The 17,379-nt window shown below is 55.0% G+C and overlaps 1 protein-coding gene across 2 annotated transcripts in view; it reads left to right on the top strand.

Moving 5' to 3' along the window:
• The window catches only part of NUP98 (nucleoporin 98 and 96 precursor), a 38,964-nt gene extending 22,446 nt beyond the window's left edge, over nt 1-16,518 (top strand). For both annotated transcript variants that reach the window (XM_065678989.1, XM_065678988.1), the window contains exons 20-33: nt 54-218; nt 3,503-3,679; nt 4,636-4,789; nt 5,360-5,780; nt 6,558-6,787; nt 7,459-7,728; nt 8,545-8,702; nt 9,149-9,292; nt 10,311-10,453; nt 11,007-11,228; nt 11,913-12,154; nt 12,461-12,615; nt 14,581-14,692; nt 15,310-16,518. In XM_065678989.1, coding sequence (XP_065535061.1) covers nt 54-218; nt 3,503-3,679; nt 4,636-4,789; nt 5,360-5,780; nt 6,558-6,787; nt 7,459-7,728; nt 8,545-8,702; nt 9,149-9,292; nt 10,311-10,453; nt 11,007-11,228; nt 11,913-12,154; nt 12,461-12,615; nt 14,581-14,692; nt 15,310-15,527 — 2,811 coding nt within the window. In that variant the 3' untranslated portion in view covers nt 15,528-16,518. The remainder of the gene's footprint in view (nt 1-53; nt 219-3,502; nt 3,680-4,635; nt 4,790-5,359; nt 5,781-6,557; nt 6,788-7,458; nt 7,729-8,544; nt 8,703-9,148; nt 9,293-10,310; nt 10,454-11,006; nt 11,229-11,912; nt 12,155-12,460; nt 12,616-14,580; nt 14,693-15,309) is intronic.
• Nucleotides 16,519-17,379: the final 861 nt, after the last annotated feature.

The raw sequence follows: 17,379 nt of genomic DNA, 5'->3' as shown, positions 1-17,379 counted from the left end.
GATGCCTGAATCCTCTCTTCCAAGGTCTGATGTGTTTGCCCTTCTTTATGCAGGTGGCACACTTCTCCAAGTACGGCTTGCAAGACTCGGATGAGGAAGAGGAGGAACATCCTTCCAAAGTGGACATCAAGAAGTTAAAAACCACCCCAGTGCCACCCCCTGGGCACCTGCCCCCCCAGCAAATGACCCTCAATGGCAAACCAACGCCTCCAGCTCAGGTAGAAGGAGGACAGTGACTAAAAGGGAATGCCTAGAATGGAATCTGAGGAGTAGCTGTGCCTGGGGAGGGGTTGTGGAAGCAACCAGTAGCCTGGAAACCGGAGAGCAAAACCTTGTGCAATCCAGTAGCTCTTCTGACCTCCTGATGAGTGTTTGCCTGTTTCTTTTCGTTCAGACACTTGACATTTCATGCTGAGGATGTGGGAGGGATGGGGAAGCTTTAAACCTTTGTTTCTTGTTCAGTTTCTGGGTTGAGTTTGGCATGTTTGCATCAGTTAGGAAGAAAACTTGGTTTATGCCTGTTAGATATACTGTATAGTTACAGCACCTTGCGCTGCCTGCCTTGAGAGTGCTGTTGTGCATTAGTTTGACTTTAACATCAGTCAGTGTGCAAGAGTGTGCTTTCTAGTTTAAGATTGTGCTCTATTTTTATTAAAAAGTACTTTTTAAAGGCTGTTACATGCTGGATTTGTTATGTATTTGTGTTGGATGTGACTGCTTTAAAGCTTTGTAAAACATCCTCAGAGTTGTGCCTCTCTCTTAAATAGGGAAGGTGGCATTTGATCCAGGTCACTGCCTAGTCCCCTAAGGTCTTACATGAGCTTAATGGTAAAAAAGCCTTTTATGTTGTTCTAAAGGGTAGTCAGATGGCAGCTGATAACTCCCAAGTTTTCCAAACAGAATTAGTGTGGATATTGTCAAGCTAAGGGAGGAGCTGCTTCATTGTGGTTGAAAAACCAGCCTACCTGGGAGCCATCCTGGCAGTGATGGGATAGAATGTACTCATTGTGCCATGTGGGGTTGGTAAATGTGAGCTAACTGTGGCTTTTGGAATAGCTTGTTCTAAAAAGCAAGAGCAGAGAGCAGGTACCATTTTCTCCCAAAACTGGGTTCTTGATTGCATATCATGGAATGGTTTGAGTTTGGAAAGGCCCTTCAAGCTCCTCCAGCTCCAACCCCTGCCACAGGCAGGGACCCCTTCCGCTGGAGCAGCTTGCTCCAAGCCCCTGTGTCCAACCTGGCCTTGAGCACTGCCAGGGATGGGGCAGCCACAGCTTCTCTGGGCACCCTGTGCCAGCGCCTCAGCACCCTCCCAGGGAAGAGCTTCTGCCTAAGAGCTCAGCTCAGTCTCCCCTCGAGCAGGTTAAAGCCATTCCCCTTGGCCTGACAACGAGCAGACATCATGAATTAGCTGTGACTACTGTCCTCACCTCTCCTCCTGTCCAGTTGGCTGTGGTGACACTCCCCAAGCTGGTAATGAGCTGTAGAGTGTAACAGAGCACTGCATGCCCTTCAGGGGTGTTTCAGCTCTGCTACCAGGAGCTGGTTGATAGAACAGAGCCCCCGTAGAATGCCACTCATGGCTGGGGTGTGCAGCCAGAAGGTCAACCCTGGAGTACCTCCTGGCCTAGGAGTGATTAGCCTGCGCCGTGTGAGCTGAGTGGCTTTATGTGGTTCTCGTTTTGCCCGTTTGACCATTCCCTGGTGCTCAGATATGTGTGTCCTGGGGAGGATTGATGCTCACACCTTACTTGGGTTTCCAGAAGCACTGCATATACATGAGCACAGGAACCGAGGCAGGTCGTGCACTGGAAGCCATGCTAAGGAATGGAAGACCACGTTCAAGCGGCTGATCTTGGATCATTAGAATCAGGCAGGAAACGTGATGAAGGTTATCAGATGAGGCAGATCAAGTCAGACATGGGGTCTGTAAAGATAGAACTTGGAGCAGTGGCGGAGGGAGCGTTAGTGAGTGGTGTCCATACACACCTGCGCTGGGCACCTTAGATCTACAAGTCAAACCATGGTCACAAACATGACTTTCACCACTCCCTTCATTGGGCTTTAATGCAGCCAGGTCCCTGGTATAATCATTCCCTGGGACCTTGCAGCATTAATAAATTCATGAATATTCAAGTAGTGAGGGAAGGGAAAACCTCAATTCTAGATCCTTTAAATGCTTCCTGCAGACCAGTCAGCATTTTGAGATGCTTTACATCCCAAGTGGGGCAGGTTTTGAAGCCATGCTGTTTGCCAGGGGTTTGGGAAATGAAATGCAATGGTTTTCCTGTCTTGGGGAGCAAAAACTGTTGTTAAAGGTTTGCAAGTCAGAGAGATTAATCTGGACGTGGTTTTGCTAAGTATGTTTGAATCTGAGAAAGGTTAGAGTAAGTCACACACGTTCCCAGTATTTTTGGCTGCTTAAAACGTCATCTCTGGTCTCCAACTGGGCAAGGGCCTGTAGGGACAGGCCAAGGGGAATGGCTTTAACCTGCCAGAGGGGAGACTGAGATGAGCTCATAGGCAGAAGCTCTTCCCTGTGAGGGCGCTGAGGCGCTGGCACAGGTTTAAGGCAGGGAGTTGGGACTGGATGAGCTTTAAGGTTCCTTCTAACCCAAACCATTCCATGACTCTATGACTTCAGGTGTGTATAGGTCCCCTCAGGCTCATCACTTCAGGTGATGCCATGTGATTGCCATCAATAATACCGTGAAATTAATTCTTCCTCCTGCCTTGAACTAGTGGTAGTTATGGGAGGTTGAGCTGCAGATTGGAAGGGAACTGCATTCACTGTCACACTGCTGACGTGCAGGGATGAGTACAACATCAGTGGGGAAAACCCTCCAGGTCTCCAGTCCTGTGCCAGTTGTGTCCAGGTTTAAAGCTGAAAATAATGATGTGCACCCACACACACAGTCTGTGACCCAGTTGTAGCTGATCTCCAAGGGGACTGGTGTCCACTTAACACGTTTTAAGTTCTTGGGAACACAGACCCAATGGTTTTAGTTTGTACCCCATCACAGCAGGGAAACAGAGCAGATCCTGCAGCAGCTCCTCTGCTCATCAGCCACATGTTGGTGCTGGAGTATCACTCAGTGCTCAGTCCTGCAGGTTGAACTGAGGCCTCTCTTTGTGTGGCAGCACTTTGAGGGAGCCGGGGGTGGGGGGAAGGCAGGGTGCACAAAACATCCTTTTTCGTGGCCACATGAGGAGTGGAAAGCTGAAGAATAGTTCCTTACTGCCTGGTGGATCTTGGTGAACTTCAGGAGCGCATCGCTAAACCCTGACTTCTCCTCACTGTAACTTGCACTCTTGTTACAACTCGGAAGAAGACAGGAGTAGGTTGTGTGTGTTCATCTCTAAACTTAATGCGGAGGCTTGGCCCAAGCAGGGGAGTCCTGCGCTCCGCTTGCAGGTGATTGTTGAAGCTGTTGAATCCTCTCTCTCTGCAAAGCTCTGGCAACCTGTTGTAGCCTGACCCAGCCTCTGCCTGTCTCTGCAGACCCCAGACGTGGAGCAGCTGGGCAGGATGGTGGAGCTGGACAGTGACATGGCTGACATCACCCAGGAGCCCCCCCAGGAGCCCCTGCTGGAAGACAACATCATGGAAGAGCAGGAGGCAGTGCCCGCTTCAGCGCACATCGCATCCACCCTGGGCATCAACCCCCACGTGCTGCAGGTGGGTGTCTCGTGACAGCCCCTCTCTGAAAGGAGCACTTGGTGATGTTTATCGCTGATGGTTCAGTTTGCCTCCCCAGGTACATACCAGGTAATGTACTCGTAGTACAATCCACCCGTCCAGTGCCTAAAGGGGCTATAAGAAACCTGGAGAGGGTTTTTGGACAAGGGCCTGTAGGGACAGGACAAAAGGAATGGCTTTAATCTGCCAGAGGGGAGATTGAGATAAGATTAGGCATGGGGGTTGGAACTAGATGAGTTTTCTTTCAAGCCATTCTGTGATGAGGCTTTTCCTATCTATAAAGGTTTACAGCAAACACAGAAGCCTAATATCTAAGTGGTAATCATAGAATGGTTTGGGTCGGAAGGGACCTTAAAGCATGGCATGCAAAAATTAGACTCATCTGAAAGGTAGAATTCTGAGGGGTGGGATAAGCTGAACTGATCATAGGAACATAGGATAGGATAGGAACATCAACTGAACATAGGATGCCCTGGCCCTAGTTGGCTGGGAATGGGAAACTGGAAATTACCACAAGGTAATGGGAGAGCTGGTCTTGATTTGGGGGTTGGTGTTGCTGTTTGGTGGAAGGGTTGTGCTTTCAACACTTGTGGGCTTCCACTTGTTGCTTAAATTTGTAAGGAGAAGCCAGTCCTGAAGTTTTTAAGCTGATAAACAAGTAGAGAGAGCGGAATGCTGAGGAAACAGGATTATTTTGGGACTTCACACGCATCCCTACCCAGGCCTGTGACACTGATTTAAGCAGTTGGTTGTCAGAGATCCTCATCCACTGAAGCTCACTCCTGCCTCCACTGTCACTGGGAATCCTCATAGCATGTGGAGGTTGTCTGGTCGTGTGCAGCTGTACAGGTTGTTTTGGTGGGGAAGGAGCTGAGCGGATCAGCTGCTGCTGTGAGTGAGCACTGATGTGCAGCCCTGACTTGCCACCTCCTCAGATCATGAAAGCTTCCCTGCTTGCTGATGAAGATGACCTGGATTTGATCCTGGATCATCATCCTGGGAAGCAACCTGTGAAAACAGATTCTTCTCAAGAGATCTGCTCCCCGAGGCTCCCGATCTCAAAATCCCGTGGAGAGAAAAGATACTCAGGTACTGTGACAAACCACTGATTGTCTGAAGAAGGAGGCTTTGGTTCTGATACTAACAAAGTCCTGTCACTGGCTGAGCACAGGGCAGAGCTGTGGTGGGTCAGCTCTGGCCAGCAGCCTGTTGCCCATCCAGCCACACTCTCCCTCCTCCTCTTCAATAGGCTGGGGGAGAAGATGGGATGAGAAAAGCTTATGGGTTGAGATGAAGACGGGGAGATGGTTGTTCTTGTGACAGCACCTGGGAATCAGACATGGCTTATGTAAAATTAATGTGTTGTCAGTTAAAATAGGTTTGGATAGTGAGAGATGGAGGCAAACTGGAGCAACACTTCCATACTTCGTTGTGGGGGTGGTGAGGCACTGACGCAGGGTGCCCAGAGAAGCTGTGGCTGCCCCATCCCTGGCAGTGTTCAAGGCCAGTTTGGACATAGGGGCTTGGAGCAACCTCACTTAGTAGAAGTCATTGGAACGAGATGGTCTTCAATGTCCCTTTCAGCCCAACCCATCCCATGATGCCATGAGTGTACTGAAACCCCAGCCCCCTGTTCATGTTCTTCCTTCTCCCTTCCAGTTGGTGGGCTGCTGCAGTCCAAATTTGCCACTGTGATTTCCCAGTCACCCAGTGCTGCTGGGCAAGACCTCAAGGGGCCGCAGGCTCCGGGCAGTCCCTCTCCTGCTGCCGTCTGGTCGATGACATCTCCGCTGAAGCCGGTGTTCTCCGTCCCGCCGGCGGTGCCCGAGGTGCAGATGAGAACAGTGGGGGTGCGCAGGCAGCAGGGCCTCGTGCCCCTCGAGGCGTCCATCACCCACAGGAAAGGGAAGCTGCTCATGGACATGGCACTCTTCATGGGCCGCTCGTTTCGTGTTGGCTGGGGACCCAACTGGACCCTTGTCAACTGTGGAGAGCAGTTGAGTGCATCGGGTGACGTGGAAGATCTTCAGCATGACTCGGTGGAGTATGGCTTCCTGCCGACTCCTGTTGCTCCCAAACCGTGAGTAGCAGTTTCCTTTGGGATGGCTCTGACATTCTCCCTCTTTGTGGTTGAAAGAACCCTGATTGTAGGTCCATATTCCTTCAGAAGTGGTGCAAGACCACACTGGCCATGGAGATACCTTCAGGTTGCTACTTCACCAAACTCTTGGTCTCAAAGACCTGGAATATTGTTGTAAGAGCAGTTAGGTTCTTAACAGTAACACTGTCATTGTGCTGAAGGTTAAAGAGAGCTCAGAATTGTTGTTCCAAGAAGCTTAAATCTGCTCTTGATCCTCCCCAAGGATGTCTGACCTACCCAAGGAATTTCTTGTTTAGCCTTCTTGGATGTCTTCAACTCTGCTTTTGTGTAAAGCAGAGTACAGAGCTTCCCGGGGCTGTGTAACTCCATCCCTAACCGTGACTGGAGCATAGCTGGATGTTCTGCCTCTGCAGTCCTCCACAAACCTTGTTTGGATGCTCTCCAGCAGATGTGATGTGCTGAGAGAATGAGGTGCCCTCCCAGAATGCTCTGGCTATGGTAAGGTGTGCTGCTTGCCTTTGGAGAGCTTCAGGCGCAGAGCTCAGTGAGGTTTGATGGGCAGAGGCTGGTTCTAAGTCCCAGGCTGTACCCAGGATTTTCATACCTGGCTGTTGAGCTTGGCTCAGATCTTTGTTTGTCCTTATGCTACAGCTGGGACAAGCTGCGCAGTGCAGCAGCTCTGTGGTGGAGGAGTTCACATGGATGGAGAACAATTCTGAACGTTACTACCCGGGTTTATCTCCTTTCCTCCTCCAGACTCTCAGAATCCTCTTTCAAGGTTTACATGGAGAAGCTGAGCTTGGCACAACGGACGATGGACAGGGAAAACCAACTGTATCTCATCCCTCTGGAGATAAAGCTCAAACACAGCACTGTCCATATGGATGAGCACTGCCCTCTTCTAGCACCTAACCCAGGAGTTTCTGCTATCCACGACTATGCTGACTGGGTCAGAAAGGCATCTGAGGATCCTGCTGTGACAGAAGGTGAGGCTGGAATCTGGAACACTGTCCAGTTCAGATTGGTTTCAGACTGAGAGAGGTGTGCTGGGTCAGCCTGGAGAAGAGAAGGTTCCTTAAGGAGAGACCTTAGAGCAGCTCCAGTGCCTAAAGGGGCTCCAGGAAAGCTGGAGAGGGGCTTGGGACAAGGGCCTGTAGGGACAGGCCAAGGGGGAATGGCTTGAACCTGCCCGAGGGGAGACTGAGCTGAGCTCTTAGGCAGAAGCTCTTCCCTGTGAGGCTGCTGAGGCGCTGGCACAGGGTGCCCAGAGAAGCTGTGGCTGCCCCATCCCTGGCAGTGCTCAAGGCCAGGTTGGACACAGGGGCTTGGAGCAAGCTGCTCCAGTGGAAGGGGTCCCTGCCCGTGGCAGGGGATTGGAACTTTAAGCTCCCTTCCAACCCAAACTATTCCATGATTTCAGGTTTCATCTGTGCAGTGAAATGTGAACAAAACAGGGAAATGGGCTGTGCCAACGTTCCTTTGGAAAGCACAGATGTGGTTGGTTCTATCTGGGGATCTACCTGACTCCCTGCATGGACTCCTGACAATAGGATAATCCTTCTGGATATCCTGCAAGCTTCTGCTTATGTTCTTAGACTCATTCCTAGATGTTCTTCCATAACTTTTTGCTCCTGACCGAGTAACTCTGTCCTGACAGCTACTGTGAAGCACTGGTGCTTGGCATGGACGTTGTGTGAAGCACTCTGGGGGAAGCTGAAGGAGCTGGAGGCCAGCTTGGAGGAGCCCAGGGAGTACGTGCTGGCGCTGGAGCGCAGGAGAGCCTTCTCCCGCTGGCTGTCGGCCACGGCGGCCGCGCGCATCGAGGAGGAGGTGGCTGTGTCCCGGCACGGGAACCCCGTGGAGGCTGTCTTCAGCTGCCTCACTGGGAAGAGGATCGGGGAGGCCTGCAGGCTGGCCCAGCAGTCAGGTGAGATGCTGCAGTGCCTGCTCCTTGCAGGAGGGTGCTCTGGGTTAAACCCAGCTGGTGACTCAGCACTACGCAGCTGCTTGAGGAGGATGGGGAGGAGGATGGAAAGCATATAAATCCCACAGGTTGAGATAAAAACAGCTGGATCACTAAAGGACGGTATAACACTACTGCTAATAATGATAAAGGAAAGCATTGAAGACCTCAGAGCAGCTTCCAGTGTCTGAAGGGGACTGCAAGGTTACCGGAGAGAGTCTCTTCATCCAGGACTCTAGTGATAGGCCAAGGAGTGATGGGTTCAAACTGGAACAGGGGAAGTTAGGTCAGATAGAAGGCAGAAGCTCTTCCCTGTGAGGATGCTGAGGCGCTGGCACGGGGTGCCCAGAGAAGCTGTGGCTGCCCCATCCCTGGCAGTGTTCAAGGCCAGGTTGGACACAGGCTTGAAGCAAGCTGCTCCAGTGGAAGGGCAGGGGCTTGAAATGGGATGATCTTAAGCTCCCTTCTCAAGCCAGATCATTCCATGCTTGTATGATTTTCAGAGCTTATTGGCTAGTTTAATCTCGGTCTTCTGTGTTGGCTCACATCTTTGAAGTTCTCCATTTCTCTCCTCTGAGGAATCTGTCCATCCCGTTTTGTCTTCTCCCCTCACCCCCATTTAGGGGGTTTATTTCATGCTGTGGTTTATTTCATAGCCAATTGTGCTCACACACCAGTTGAGCAGCTCTGGGCTGATCCAAGTGCCCCACAGCTCACAGGGGTAGCTGGGGCACTGGTGGGTGGAGGATCTGCCTGATGTGCTGCTGTGGCCCATTGCAGATGACCACAGGCTGGCTCTGCTCCTGTCCCAGCTGGCCGGGAGCCAGCCTGTGCGGGACCTGCTCACCATGCAGCTGGTGGACTGGCACAGGCTGCAGGCAGACTGCTTCATCCAGGAGGAGAGGCTCCGGATCTTCGCCCTGCTGGCAGGAAAGCCTGTGAGTCCTTTGTCTCTTCTCTTCTTGACTTCCCCTTCTTGGCAGCAGCACTTCTACACTGCAGCACACAACCACAGTGCGTGGTACACAGTAGGAGAGGAGGACAAACTGGTGGTGGGTTTTCCATTAGCGTGATCTTAGTGTTGCACACCTGGTTGGGGCAATCCCAAGCACACAGGCTGGGGGAGACTGAAAGGAGCAGCCTAAGGAGAAGGACTTGGGGTGCTGGGTGAGGAGAAGCCCCCCATGACCCGGCTCCAGTGTGCGCTTGAGCCCAGAACCCCTCTGTGTGCTGGGCTGCAACCCCAGAGCGTGAGCAGCAGCTCAGGGAGGGGATCCTGCCTCTGCTGTGCTCTGGGGAACCCTTAGAGCAGCTCCAGTGCCTAAAGGGGCCGCAGGAAATCGGGGGAGAGGCTTTGCCTGACCTGAGTGCTTTGTCTCTTCAGGTGTGGCAGTTATCAGAGAGAATCAATATCAACGTGTGCTCGCTGCTGGACTGGAAGCGCTGTGTGGCCGTGCACCTCTGGTACCTGCTTCCTCCAACAGCTTCCATTTCCCAGGCACTTGCCATGTACGAATTGGCCTTTCAGGTAGGTCAGTCGTTCCTTGGTGTGAGGAGGTCTCACTCAGTCCCAGTGACTGATGCTGCACTGAGCCTTCTGTGAGCAGTCAGGTATCCCTGTGGAAGTGCTGAGTGTGGAGTTCACTGTGTATGGGTTCATTATTTCAGTTGTCAGAGCATCAGAGCCCTTCACCAGCTCTATGATGAGTTGTTGCAGCAGTGCACTTGAATAGGAATTATCTTTTCAAAGGGAATAAAGCCCCAGGATTGAACCTGTTGGTAATTCCAGTCACTTGAGGAGCTCAGCACTGCTCCTCAGGTGGTAGCAATACATTGTGAGTGCATCTTCCACTGATCGAGTCTTTCCAGCTATTTGACAGCTACCCAAAACTAGGAAGATGGGAAGTGGCCAGGCAGTTTTCCCACTGGGATGTTTAATACTCAGCTGTCTGACTTGTCAGATAGTCTTTGAACCATCCACCCCATTTGTTTCACTGGATGTTTTACAGCAGACAGAAGCCGAGCTGCAGGCAGCGCGTGACTGATGCATTATGCAGAGGCTGGTTGGTGCTGCAGAGCTGTCAGCCTCTGGGTACAGACAGACAAAGGGCTCTGTGGCAAAAAGTGTTTAATCATTTAACTAAAGATCCTTCAGCCTCCATCTGTGTGCTTAACAATGGCCCAGCATCGAGTGTAGTAACTCCTAATGGATGCGTGCTCAGTGCTGCAGGACTCTTTATTGAGAAGCTCCCCGTGACCTGGCAGCGTGTGCTTGAGCCCATCATTAATGCAGAGCACTGTAACCTCTGCGCTGGAGCCAGGCTGAGAGAGCTGGGCAGGGTCAGCCTGGAGAAAAGAAGGCTCCTGAAGGGGAGACCTTAGAGCAGCTCCAGTGCCTAAAGGGGCTGCAGGAAAGCTGAAGAGGGGCTTTGGACAAGGGCCTGTAGGGACAGGCCACGGGGAATGGAGGCTGCTGAGCTGTGTGGAATGCAGGATGCAGTTTGTTCAGGGTTAGCTTTAACTGAGTGTTAAAACTGGTTCTCTAGAACACATCAGAGTGTGAAAAATATGCCTGCTGCCCTCTGCCTCCCTACCTGGAGGATTCTGGCTGTGTCATAGAAGAAGATGACAACACAGGAAGGCCTCTGAGAGACGTCTGCTTCCACTTATTAAAGCTCTACAGTGACAGGTAAAAGAGTCCCAGAGCTTCTATAAGAACATCTTGGATCAGTGAATGACCTGAATTCCCAGACCAGGGGTATGAAATCAGCCTCAGCACTTAGTGAACTGCTCCAGTAGTCAAACCCTGTCCTGTGTGTAGGCTCTTAAAGCAGATGGTGATGCTGATGCTGCTGGTGGTGGTATCACTGATGAAATTGGAGCTCTGGAGTGTGGCTGTGGGGGGTGTTCTTCTCTGTTGTCTGAGGAGTGCAGTGGTCCTGCTTCATCACAGCAACCTTTTTGAAGGCCTTGAGAAACCTGCAGGAGGGTTTAAGCCATGACAATCACATACTAAAGGAAAGGTGGTGACAGGCTGGGTGCAGACTCGGGAGAGCGAAAGGATTTTAACAGTTGCTCTTGTCTTTTTATTATTTTATTATCTGAAATCAAAGCAACCCCCCACACACCCTGTAAATCACATCTGTGGAATAACTGGAGGTGGGTGGAGGGAAGGAGCTGAGCAGCACCAGGCTCTGACTCTGTACACAGCAAGCTGTTCGTGCTGCACGTTTTCCCTGCAGGCACTATGACCTTGACCAGCTGCTGGATCCCAGGAGTATCACATCCGACCCCCTGGACTGTCGCCTGAGCTGGCACCTCTGGGAAGTGCTCAGGGCCCTGAACTACACCCACCTGAGCCAGCAGAGCCAGGGGGTGCTGAACACCAGCTACGCTGCCCAGCTCGAGAGCGAAGGCCTCTGGGAATGGGCTGTTTTCATCCTGCTGCACGAGCCCAAGACGCAGTGAGTGAAGAGCCTGTTCTGCCTCTTGCCTTCAAAGTAACAGTTGGGGTCTGTTCCATTCCTGCCTTTTTCCGTTGCCAGTGAGTGTAACACACTCTGCTGCTGCCTCCCTCAGTCATAGAGCCATTGAATCAACAGGGTTGGAAAAGACCTACAAGGTCCCTGAGTCCAACCGCTCCCAGCACTGCCAAGGCCACCCCTGCCCCATGGCACTGAGGCCTCATCTCCACGGGGTGTGAACCCTTGCAGGGCCGGTGCCTGCAGCCCTGCCCTGGGCAGCCTGTTCCAATGCCTGAGCACCCTCTGGGGCAGGAATTGTTCCTCAGCTCCATCTAAACCTGCCCTGGGGCAGCTTGAGGCCAGTTCCTCTTGTCCCATCCCTTGTTCCTTGGGAGCAGAGCCCAGCCCCTCCTGGCTCCATCCTCCTGTCAGGCACTTGTAGGGAGAGATCAGGTTCCCCCTGAGCCTTCTCTTCTCCATCTGACCCCCCAGGTCCCTCAGCCGTTCCCCATCACACTTGGGCTCCAGGCCCTGCACCAGCTCCGCTGCCCTTCTCTGCCCCACCTCCAGCACCTCAATGTCTCTCGTGTAGTGAGGTCCCTAGAGCTGAGCACAGTCGTATTGGAGCCTGTCTGTGGTGTGACGGGAGGGTGCTGTTGGGATGACACCTTTGTCTCTCCCCAGCATCCGGGAGAAGGCCGTGCGGGAGCTGCTGAACCGGCACTGTGCCCTCAGCGAGACCCCCGAGTCCTGGGCCAAGGAGACGTTCCTGACGCAGAGGCTCTGCGTCCCCCCGCAGTGGATTCACGAGGCAAAGGCAGTTCGGGCACGGATGGAGGGTGACAAGCATAAAGAAGCCCTCTTCTTGTTCAAGGCTGGGCACTGGAACCAGTGTCACAAGCTGGTTGTCAGGCACTTGGCCTCAGGTGAGTCTGCTCTTCTCTTTTCATTCTGCCTCTGGAGCAGGGCACACAAACACAGGAGGGGGCAGAATCCTCGGGTGCTGAGGACCAGGAAGCGGTAGGGCTGTGTTCATCATGGTGGGGTTGTTAGTGCTTGGCTGTGTCAAAATAGCTCTCACTGATACCTGGTTGTACATGAAGTTATTTCTGGCCATGGCTGATGCTGTCAGGGAGTCACCAAACTGCCTGAGAGTGGTGTCTTTCGCTTGCTTGGCTCTTGAAATGTGAGAAGCCCTTTTGCTCCTTTCCTCACATTCTTGTTCTCCTCAGATGCTATTATCAATGAGAACTACAAATACCTGAAGGGATTCCTGGAGGATCTTGCCCCTCCGGAGCGCAGTGCCCTCATTCAGGACTGGGAGATGGCAGGACTTGTCTACCTGGATTACATCCGTGTCATTGAGATGCTGGACAGGATTCAACAGGTAACAGAGGAAAACACTTGGATTGGTTTCTTCCTTCAGTTTGGAAGCTTGTGTGGAGTTCTGCTTTCAGAATAACCTTTTCCTCACTGTCAGTGCTAATGTTAATGTCACCCTTCAAACAGCACATGGTGCATGTCTGAAAACAGGGAGATCCCGTTGAAATAAGATAAAGGGTGGATTGGAGCAACATGGTCTAGTGGAAGGTATCATAGACAAAGTTACTGTAAATTACTTGTGCAGTGATTTAGGGGTAAAAACTTTATGTAACCCAAGATCATAAGTTATAGAATCATAGAACAGGGAGAGGCTGGGCAGCTCCTGCTGAGCTGCCAGGCTGGGGGCTCCTGGCGCTGTTTAGGACAGGCTCTGGCAGGTCAGGGTGGCTCAAGGCCAGATCTGGGCTCTGTTTGCGTTGGTTCTGGGACTTTTCTGTTCAGCTTCGTTCCCCCAGCCCTGGAGCCGGCCCTGGCAGCAGGGGATGGGTGAGGAGCAGGACTCTGGTCCTGTGGTGTCCCGTCCTTCCCTCCTCTTCAGCAGCGAATACCTGGAGACGGAGCCGCTCAGGGTCCCCAGAGGGGTTCAGGTTCTCCAGGACCAACCCTGGGACCATCTCCAGGACAGACTCCATGCAGGAGCTGGGAGACTGCCCCCATCCTTCCTCCTGCTCCAGCAGGGCAAGGATCAGGCTCTGGTCACAGCCCCACAGTGCAGTTTCCAGCAGTGCTGCTGGAGGGTGAGGCACAGGAATCGGTCTTGCAAAAGCCTCGGTGCTGGGGCTGGTGTTGCAAGTGCCTCTGGGGGAGGGCAGGAGGGTGCTGAGGAACTGGGCCGAGATGGGGAAGTGCAGGCGGGTTCCAGCTGCAGGGTGGCAAATGGTGAGAGAAGGGAAGATGAAGCTGCGCAGGAGGGGAGGCGGGAGGAAGGCTCCGAGCAGGAGGGGAAGGAAGGGGCAAAGCAGAGGGGAGAGCTCGGGGAGAAGGGGAACTGGAGGCAGAGAGACTGCAGGTCTGGGCTGGAGGCAGCCGACAGGGCCTTGGTGCCTGCCAGGGCTGGTGTGGGGTTGCCCTCTCTGCTGCCCTGGGCTGCTCACCCCTCACACCCCTGCTGCCCCAGCCGCCTCCTGGGGACGCCGAGCGTGCAGCGGAGCAGAGCGGTTTCGCTTCTGGTTTGCAGACGTGTTTGCCCCTGGCCCAGCCCCGGTGTCCCTGCATGGGCCGGCTGCTTCAGCCCCCGGTGCCGCCGGGTGCTGCTGGGCTTGTCCTGCAGCAGGCACGGAGGCAGCCGTGCCGCTTGGTGTGAACCCAGCCCCCTGCTCGCTGCGCTGCTGCCCCTGCCCCTCAGTGCTGGTTCAGGCTTATCTGAGGGCAACAACACCAGAGGGACCTGGAGCTGCTGGAGCGAGTCCAGGGGAGGCCACGGGGATGCTGCGAGGGCTGGAGCAGCTCTGCTCTGGAGCCAGGCTGAGAGAGCTGGGCTGGGGCAGCCTGGACAAGAGAAGGCTCCTGAAGGGGAGACCTGAGAGCAGCTCCAGTGCCTAAAGGGGCTGCAGGGAACCTGGAGAGGGGCTTGAGACAGGTTGGACAGGGCTTGGAGCAAGCTGCTCCAGTGGAAGGGGTCCTTGCCTGTGGCAGGGGATTGGGACTGCAGAAGCTTTAAGGTCCCTTTAACCCAAACCTTTCCATGATTCTAAGATGTGGCTCTGCTCTGCACATGTGCTCTGTGTAGTGAGATGTGAGGTAAGTGAAAAGGAGCAACACTCACTGTTAGCCGTTTCATGGGGAACCTGCCTGTGAGTCCCCTCATTCAGTTCCAGGCTTCCCATTTCCCCACTTCAGGTGTGTTGCCCTCACAGAGGTTGTAACATGGGTTGTGTCTGCTCTTGGATGGATCTGGCTGAGTGTGCTCAGGGTCGCTGCTGAGAGGCTTTGGCTGACTCAGAGCCTGACTCTTGTGCTTGCTTTTCAGCTGGATTGTTCCACCTACGAGCTGGAGAGGTTACACACCAAAGTGACATCGCTGTGCAACAGGATAGAGCAGATCCAGTGCCACAGTGCCAAGGACCGCCTGGCTCAGTCAGGTACAGTGAGACTCCCCCACCCCTGCATTGCCTTCAGCTCTGGGGCAGCAGCACAAGGGGTACAGGGAGTCCAGAGGAGGCCACGGAGCTGCTGCGAGGGCTGGAGCAGCTCTGCTCTGGAGCCAGGCTGAGAGAGCTGGGCTGGGGCAGCCTGGACAAGAGAAGGCTCCTGAAGGGGAGACCTGAGAGCAGCTCCAGTGCCTAAAGGGGCTGCAGGGAACCTGGAGAGGGGCTTGGGACAAGGGCCTGTAGGGCCAGGCCAAGGGGAATGGCTTGAACCTGCCCGAGGGGAGCCTGAGCTGAGCTCTTAGGCAGAAGCTCTTCCCTGTGAGGGTGCTGAGGCGCTGGCCCAGGGTGCCCAGAGAAGCTGTGGCTGCCCCATCCCTGGCAGTGCTCAAGGCCAGGTTGGACACAGGGGCTTGGAGCAAGCTGCTCCAGTGGAAGGGGTCCCTGCCCGGGGCAGGGGTTGGGGCTGGAGGAGCCATTCCAACCCCAGCCATTCCTTGATTCTGAGGCATGAGGCCCTGTTCCACCTGGGGGAGGTCTCTATGGGCGGAGGTGTCTCACTGGTGCTGTGGAGCCCATGGGAGCTCTCCTCTCCTCTGCTCTGGTTGCAGACATGGCCAAGCGCATCGCCAACCTGCTGCGGGTGGTGCTGGGCCTGCAGCACGCCCCGGAGCCCGTGTGTGAGCCCGCGGCCGAGCTGCAGCGCGTGCCCCTGCGCCTGCTGGCCCCACACATCGGCCGCCTGCCCATGCCCGAGGACTACGCCTTGGAGGAGCTGCGCAGCCTCACCCAGTCCTACCTGCGGGAGCTGACGGTCGGCACCCACTGAGGCCCCCCCGGACACTTGTTTTGTACCACTCGTTCCCCTTCCCCTCGGCTGGGGGAGCCGCCTCCGGCCGCGCAGGTTTTGTCCATAAAGGTGTCCAACAGCTTTCGCCCTGGGTAACGCAGGAGTCTTTGTCACCGGGCAGCGCTGGGGCTGGGTGGCCCTCGCAGGCTGCTCCCCAGCCACACGCCTCGGTCCTGGCACCGGCAGCGCTTCGTGCTGAAGCTGGTGGTCCCTGCGGAGGGGGCACGGCGGTGGCTTCAGCCTCTGGCCAGTCCTGGTCCCTGCTGGGGCAGCGCAGAGCATGGGAAGCGGCTCTGGGGCAGTTTTCCATGGTGGGGCTGCGCTGGTGCAATCTGTGACCCTTCAGCACCGGCCATGGATGAGCTTGGGCCAGGGTTTTGGGTTACGAGCTTGCTCGTGGGGAGTGAGGGGAGAAGAAACCTCACTCAGGACTTTTCCTGCATCCTCGTGTGAAGGTGGAGGCTGGACCAAGCTCTTTATCCATCCTCCGGCTGCTTCCCTGGCTCCGGAGCAGGGAGCTGCATGAGCTCTGTGAGGCTTCTCCCCATCCCCACCGTCAGGAGTCCAGGCTGCTGCTGCGCCAGAGCCCCTTCTGCCCCAAGCCCCCAGAGGCTCCCGCCTGCCTCCAGGGCCAGAGCTGGTGTCACCGCGTGGAGCCACCGTCGGCACAAGCCCAGCCCGCGCTCCGGTCTGCGCTGTCCCCGCTCCTGCTGTCTCCTGAACCCCACTTACTCTTGGAAGAAGGAAAAGCGGCTCCTGCAGGGCCTGCTCCTGGGTCTGTTCCCTTGTCAGGGTGGCTGCAGCACCTCCGGCGGTGGGCAGCAGCTTCCATTGCCTGGAGCTCTCCACTGGCTCCGAAGGTCTTCATGCATGAGGAGTATGTAAAGGTTTTTATTAAAGAATTATAAATAAATGCTCTAGATTATTTTCCTGTCTTTTTGAAAACAATAAATAAAATGTTTATAAAATTCCCACCGTTTCCTTTGCTTTTCCAGCCCCTTTCAGTGTTGGAGCCAGGTTGCAGTTGCATGGGCACGTGCAGTGGGGCAGCTCGGGGGGTGGCAGCTCCGGACTGGTGTGGGCAGGGATGGCACTGGGAAAGCTGAAATCTGCCAGGAGCTCAGCCTGTGCCGGGATGGGAGGAGCAGCAGGAATTCGGGCGTGGAATAGCGGAGCCCTTTAGGATGAAGGGAGCTTAAAGCTCCTCCAGCTCCAACCCCTGCCCCGGGCAGGGACCCCTTCCACTGGAGCAGCTTGCTCCAAGCCCCTGTGTCCAACCTGGCCTTGAGCACTGCCAGGGATGGGGCAACCCCAGTTTAAGTCCGCTTCAACCCAGACTGCTCTGGGATGCTGTACCGAGGAGGAGGCTGTGCGATGGGCTCTGCCGGTGCTGGGAGCTCGGTGCTGCTGCCTTCGCCTCCTCCCGTTACCGCTGCCCTGTCCCTCCGGTGCAGCGGCGCCCGGGCATCGCCCTGGGGATGAATAATTCACTGCCTGGAAACCGAGCCTCCGGCCTTAAAACCGATCCCGGTGCTCGGCATCTGCCGCGGGCAGGCGGGTGGGAGCGGAGCCAGGGGATGCTCCGGCACCGCCGCGACAGGGACCCCGCTGCCGCTCGTGCTGCACCTCCTGGGTCACATCCTGTGCCCTGGGGCGCTGCTCCCGCGGACGGGAATCGCCCCCCTTTTCCCCTTCCTCGCTCGCTCCTGCGGCCGGAGGACGGGACCGTCCCTCGCCGTGCCCCGCTCCCTCCGGCCCGGGGCCGCAGCGCCCACCCGGTGGCTTCCAGCGCCCCCGCGTCTCCCTGTGAGCCCCGGGACCCCCTTTTCCA

The sequence above is a fragment of the Lathamus discolor genome, chromosome 4 (assembly GCF_037157495.1).
Source record: "Lathamus discolor isolate bLatDis1 chromosome 4, bLatDis1.hap1, whole genome shotgun sequence".
Lineage (NCBI taxonomy): Eukaryota > Metazoa > Chordata > Aves > Psittaciformes > Psittacidae > Lathamus > Lathamus discolor.
This window is presented reverse-complemented; position numbering and strand designations above follow the sequence as displayed.